The sequence below is a fragment of the Haliotis rubra genome, unplaced genomic scaffold, assembly GCF_003918875.1.
Source record: "Haliotis rubra isolate DU_JTF1 unplaced genomic scaffold, ASM391887v1 Scf952, whole genome shotgun sequence".
Lineage (NCBI taxonomy): Eukaryota > Metazoa > Mollusca > Gastropoda > Lepetellida > Haliotidae > Haliotis > Haliotis rubra.
Genome location: NW_025767693.1, coordinates 362,181 through 368,860, shown reverse-complemented (window position 1 = coordinate 368,860; position 6,680 = coordinate 362,181). Strand labels below are relative to the sequence as shown.

At 40.4% G+C, this 6,680-nt stretch overlaps 1 protein-coding gene across 1 annotated transcript; it reads right to left on the bottom strand.

Moving 5' to 3' along the window:
• Window positions 1-2,847: 2,847 nt before the first annotated feature.
• LOC124264962 (cysteine-rich motor neuron 1 protein-like) lies at window positions 2,848-6,162 on the bottom strand. The gene is made up of 2 exons (XM_046699747.1): window positions 6,088-6,162; window positions 2,848-3,058 (listed from the first exon to the last, which is right to left on the bottom strand). The coding sequence occupies exons 1-2, from the start codon at window positions 6,155-6,157 to the stop codon at window positions 2,889-2,891; spliced, it is 240 nt and encodes a 79-aa protein (XP_046555703.1). The 5' UTR covers window positions 6,158-6,162; the 3' UTR covers window positions 2,848-2,888.
• Window positions 6,163-6,680: the final 518 nt, after the last annotated feature.

The following is a 6,680-nucleotide window of genomic DNA, read 5'->3' as shown; positions in this document are numbered from 1 at the left end:
TTAACTTGAAATTTCAAGATTGCCATCTTGAAATTTCAACTTACAATCTGGAAATTTCAAGTCACTACTTGACATTTCAAGAAAAAAAAAACACATGGCCCTATTATGCCACCGTAAATATGGAATTATGGGTTGACTTAAATTATATTTTGCATTTATGTTTACACTGCCTAACTACGCGCAGTTCAAACTGTAATACCCTCGTAACCCTTTTAGGGCCATTCGGGTTTTTTCTTTTTCTTGATATTTCAAGATACTATGCTGAAATTTAAACTTACCATCTTGAAATTTCAAGATCATTTCTTGAATTCACACCGAGGTATTGCAGCTTTCCCATCCTTACGAGGTACCCATTCACAGCTGGGTGCACTGGGACACATAGTCACAGTACTTTGTCCAAGTTTACTGCACATTGCTGTACCCGCAACTGGGTGTTTGCATGTATTGATGTGGCCACCATCTGGTCATATACCAACGGATTCGTGGGTTCTTTTAAGTGCACAGGGTTGTGTACTCTACACTAGGGGTTGTGACAACACTGAAAGAATCTGCACACAAAGTTGACTGCAAGGTTTTTACACCCGGTCACTTAAGCGCTCGACCCCGCACGTCATGGTCGCTGGATCTCTAGCCTGGCGCCTTAGCCAGCTCGCCCACCATGCCCCAACTTAATATGCATCTTGAAATTTCAACTAAGCATCTTGAAATTTCAAGAAAAAGAGAAAGAAAAAAACACATGTCCCTAAAAGGCTACCAGACTATCAACAGGAACACATATTCCTTTAGCGTATAAGGAAACAGCTGTGAAAATTATGTGAATGGACCGCTGAAACTCGAGTTGACACCAGGTGTTCACTAAAAAGGGTAAATACATTCTTCCTGCCGGTAAAATTTGCCGCACAATAGAAGTTTGTTTTGCCTGACAATAAAGCGATATACCAACAGCTTCAACATTTGGTATGCACAATCCATTACTTGTGAGGTATGCTCTTTCTCCGAAGATTTCTAAAAGTGTCATACCACCTTCAAAATGGTTTATGAAGATCTGAATTTGACGTGGTCCCGATATGGCTGAAATTGAGAAGATGTGACTTCAATATTTAGCTCACTCACTCACTCACTTACTCACTCACTCTAAATTTGCTACATCGGCGTCAACCGTTTAATTCCCCATTTTGAATTTATTTGTGTCCCTGTGTATTTTTTTCAGTACCTGTGGGTATTCCATGGGTTTATTGTCTGTTATTTCTATTTTCATTATTATTATTTTCATTCATTCATACATACATACATACATACATACATACATACATACATACATACATACATACATACATACATACATACATACATACATACATACATACATACATACATACATACATACATACATACATACATACATACATACATGCATACCTACATACATACACTACATTTATTCATTCATTTTGTTTATTAATATTTTCAACAACAACAACAACAAAATTTTATTATTATTATTATTATTTTATTTTTCTTTGTGTGGGGGGGGGTGTGTACATTTATGTAGTCCTATTTCTGCTTTACTTTAATTCTTATGTTTTTGTTTGGTTCTGTTTTTTTGGTTGGGGGCGAGTGTCTATTTTGTTTGTATGTTATGTGGAGGTAGAATAATTGGGTTTCGTGGAGGGGCAGAAGAGGTCCTCTTCACTGGAGGCGGCTGGTATCATCACTGGTGATAAACAAAACATGGTCGGAATATGACAATGGAAAGTATTTTGTTGCTTTTACATACCCTCTTCTTTAAGAAGCCTAACAACTCAGAACAACATAAATCACTGATATGTGAATGAATATGGCAAATTTTGTAATCTCAGTATGTTCCGCCAACAAGTCAGTTTGCGGTGCAGGTTTGCATCTTTTGGGTCCGTTCATTTTTTATGGCTGGGGGGTGTATGTGTGTGTGTGTGGGGGGGGGGGGAAGAAGGATGATGATTTTTATGGAGTAGCATGAACAATAATTGCTGACCTCTCCCCTAGTACATGTGTACAAAATTGATGACCCCCCACTTCCCCAGAACAAAATGGGTGACCCCCTTAAAATCATCTCTCTCTCTCTCACTCTCTCTCTCTCTCTCTCTCTCTCTCTCTCTCTCTCTCTCTCTCTCTCTCTCTCTCTCTCTCTCTCTCTCTCTCTCTCTCTCTCTCTCTCTCTCACACACACACAAACACACACACACACAATCCAACCCTCCAGCCATAAATTATGAACGGTCCCTCAGGTAAGACAGATCCACAATGGTTTGACAGCACCATGTCAGAGGTCGTTGGTTTAACACCACTGGCAAACGAGACAAGTATTACTTCATGTTTTCTTCCCAGATCTAACAGACATTCCGCGAAGTAAGTGTCAAACTAAACCGAACTAACTCACTCACTCACTCACTTGCCTTGATGAACCACTTACATAAAGTAATATACACCTGACGTGAATGCACTAACTATAACCTATGAGTCGTCCATTGTATATATCACAAAGAATATCTCACGCAGAAAAGGTCATTTATAAGTTATATTTCATAATGTTATGTTTCAGCGGGTATTTGAATACATATAAATCATTCAGAACAAATCATGGAATACACATAAACATTCTGAGCAAACTATTGCATATATGCAGCATTAAGAGCAAACTACTGCATATAGAAATCATTTAAAACATATCATCATATACATGTATATTATACATTCCGAACAATCATTGAGAACTATAACTATTTAACGTATATATCATTCCGAACAACACATTGCATATATAAATCACTCGGAACAAAAGAATTGCATATACATTTTCTAAACATCCAAAGACTGTATGCATATTTCGGCGACCATAATTGTAGTCGTCGTTAGTAGCAAAGGCACGTTGGACAGCCGTTGACGTATTTGAAGCCGCGGGGACACACGTCGATGGGAGGAGGAGGACACGTAGGAAGAGAGCAACAGCTACACGTTGGACAGCCGTTCACTTCCACGTATCCAAATATACACCATTGACTGCACTTAAAGGGGGAACAACCTGGAACACACAAGAATCAGACATGGGCATGTTTGTTTGACGTCGCACTCGTACAAGCTGAAGTCATACGTCATCAATCATATGTGGCAGTGTTATACCTTGTGCAACAATGCTTCATCTGTTATACATTTTACCTGTAGATTTAGTAAGGGGCCGTGGTGTGCTATATTTAGACTTGTGCTAGATTTAGACAGAAAGATCTGGAATGGCATACCAGGATCTATCCATCCATCCATCCATCCACCTATCCATCCATCCTTCCATCCATCCTTCCATATCTATCTATCTATCTGTCTGTCTACCTACCTACCTACCTATCTAGCTGTCTATCTATCTAGAATTTCACTGATCAAGAGCTTAGTTGAAAAGTGTCTTGAGTTTTGATTTGAATCCAGTGAGAGTGGTCTGGGGTTTGATATGGATTGGCAGTTCATTCCACAAGTATGGTCCGGCATATTCAAAGGCTCTTACGCGAAAGGTCTTTGTGCGTGATGTTGGTACCTGCAGTTGAAGCCCCTCTTTAGATGTGAGTGAGCAACGTGGCTGGTATCTGTGAATAAGACTGGACAGGTAAGACGGAGTTATCTATGCAGGCACTTGTACACCAGTACCAGTATGTTATACTGAATACGGTACCTCACTGGTAACCAGTGGAGGTGTTGCAGGACCGGTGTCATATGGTCATACTTCTTTGTTTGCCAACAACCCTGGCAGAAGTGTTCTGGTCCTTCTGTACATTATTTGCATCTTTTGCAATAAAGAAGTTTTCTAACCATAAAAATGTGTTCCTCTTCGTCGTTGTTGATTTGTGATTCCCAAGAGAAGAGAATTACAATAGTCGAGGCGTGATGTTACCAGTGCATGTTGATATCTCATCATGTTGCTGGTGTTATGGTAGGCTTGCTTGGAGATGAGGTTGACATGTGACTCAAAATTAAACTGACTGTCAAAAATGACTCCTAGGTTACATACTTCAGAGCTTGGTGTGATCTCACAATCGCCAAATTCGACTTGTGGCAGTGAGACTCTAGGTCGACAGAGTATCAACAGTTCTATTGTGTCTTCCTTCATTTTGAGGTGGTTACAGTTACATGGATTAGCTAATAGCGCATTGCCGGGAGAGCCACATTCCCACGATCACTCAACCATGCCGATTACCGGTGGACCCACACCGTTTTCAAATCTGTTTTTCTTAAATGTGTCTTTTCCCAGGCTATAACCAATTGACTAGCTCAGGCACTTGGGGGGAAGTGCACTTTCTTTTAATGTCCCAAACAGGAAACACTAGAGTAGTAGAGACTTGGCAGAGTAGAGATTTAGAAGAGAAGTGAGCTGTTAGTTAATAAATCTAAAACATACGTTATTTAGGGTTCTGACTGTCAAATGTGCTGGTGAAATCCTGACCATAACAGGACATAAGTTCTATATAAATGTTCTACATAGACTGTTATTTCAATGTGATATGTAACAAGAAAAGAAATGAATTTTTGTTAATAACCCTGCCTTAATAAAAATATACTTTATTACTAAGTGATATTCACTCGAACGTCATAATAGTTCAGGGCGAAAGTGTGCTTTATTACACTATACATGGTGGTAGAGAGAACTGTATTTCTTAATTAGATATCGACCAAATAAACTTGTTTTGTGAACCTCGGTTATGTGAGTGAGTGATGGAGTATGTGTCTGCCTGTGTGAATGTGTGTGTGTCTGTGTGAATGGGTCTGTCTGTCTGTGTAAATGTGTGTGTGTCTGTTTGTGTGTGAAAGAGTGTGTGTGTCTCTATATGTGTGTGTCTATGTATGTGAGAGAGAGTGTCTGTATGCGTGTGAGAGTGTGTGTATGTATGTGTGTGAGAGAGTTTGTGTCTGTATGTGTGTGAGAGTGTGTGTATGTGTGCGAGTGTGTGTGTGAGAGAGAGCGTATGTGTGTCTATCTGAGCGTGAGAGTGTGTGTATGTGTGTGAGAGAGAGTGTGTGTCGGTATGTGTGTGAGAGAGTGTGTGTGTGTCTGGATGTGTGTGAGAGAGTGTGTGTGTCTGTATGTGGGTGAGAGATTACAAATGGGAGGAGTTATTGAGTATCTTGTGGAAGATCAGGCCTACACTTTCTTGGAATGCAAGTTCGAGACAAGCTCCTGAATGCCCAGATTCAAGACAAACTTCGGGCCAAGTATAACTTTCACTTAAAGAAAATCTGGAGCTCAGAGCTAAGTGCTTGAAACCAGGTCAAAGCTACCAATACTTTTGCTGTGCCAGTCCTTTCCTATTCCTTTGGAGTTGTTGACAAAAGTTGACATCCAGAGTCTTGACCGCCTGACCAGAAGTAACATGTCTGACAACAGAGCCCACCATCCTCGTTCCTCTCTCAATCGTTTACATATGCCACTCAATTTTGGAGGTCGTGGTTTCATTAATATGCATTTATTGATCGGATGATCCTCTGGTGATGCATGTAAAGACTCAAATTTGAGCTTGAGGTTGATAGCTGGAGGGTACAGCGATGAGAGTAAACCAGGTAAAGTCATTCACCAAGTCTGCCCACAGCATTATTCCAGGTATATGGCTGCGGTCTGTATATAATTAAATCTTGACCAGACAATCCAGTGATCAACAGCATGAGCCTCACCACCCGATCCCGTTAGTCGCGTCTTACGACAAGTGCACTACTTATGGTTACCTTCTCGCAATGACATTTGTCAACCATGAGTGAGTGAGTGAGGTTAGTTTTACGCCGCACTCAGCAACATTACAGCTATATGGCGGCAGTCTGTAAATAATCCAGTCTGGACCAGACAATCTAGTGATCAACAGCATGAACATCGATCTACGCAACTGACATGTGTCAACCAAGTCAGCGAGCCTGACCACCCGATCCCGTTAGTCGCCTCTTACGACAAGTATGGTTTGCTGAAGACCAATTCAAACCCGGATCTTCACGGGTGTAAACCATAATAACAATGATAATATCATACTACCCTGATCAATTTCTGTCAGTGGCACTCCACGAACGTCTGATAATTCGACTTACCATCTTGGTTGACACTCTTCGCAGACAAGCAGGCCGCCATTGCCAGAACGTACACCACATTGGAAGCCATGGTAAATGTCCATGGCTGTTGTAACACACGAAGTCCTTTTATAGGACATAGCGAGCAATTCATATGTCATGCTTGTCAGGCCACGTGTTTCGTCAAACATGGCCAGCATGTGAAACAAAATAACAGTTCCTCTTACTTTGTCACACAGCGAAAAAAATATATGATTTACGACATGTCAAAGTTACCAGGTAAAGCATGTGAAGAGAGGCGATCCTCGTCCCCCTTTTTTCTAATTAATTTGATGTTGGCTGTTGTTCAAAAATATAAATAGCAGTGATATATAATTGTAATTATCTCCTAAATCTAAAAGACCTTAATATTTTGTAATGTCTAAAGATTTTTGCTTATAGTTTTTTCGAGAGGTTTATATGTAATATTACGTTGTTGTGTCGAGGTTGAGTGAGTGAGTGAGTAAGGTTTTACGCTACTATTAGCAATATTCCAGCAATATCAAGGCGGGGGACACCAGAAATAGGTTTCGAATATTGTACGTTAGGGAATCGAACCCGGGCTTCCCTAGCGT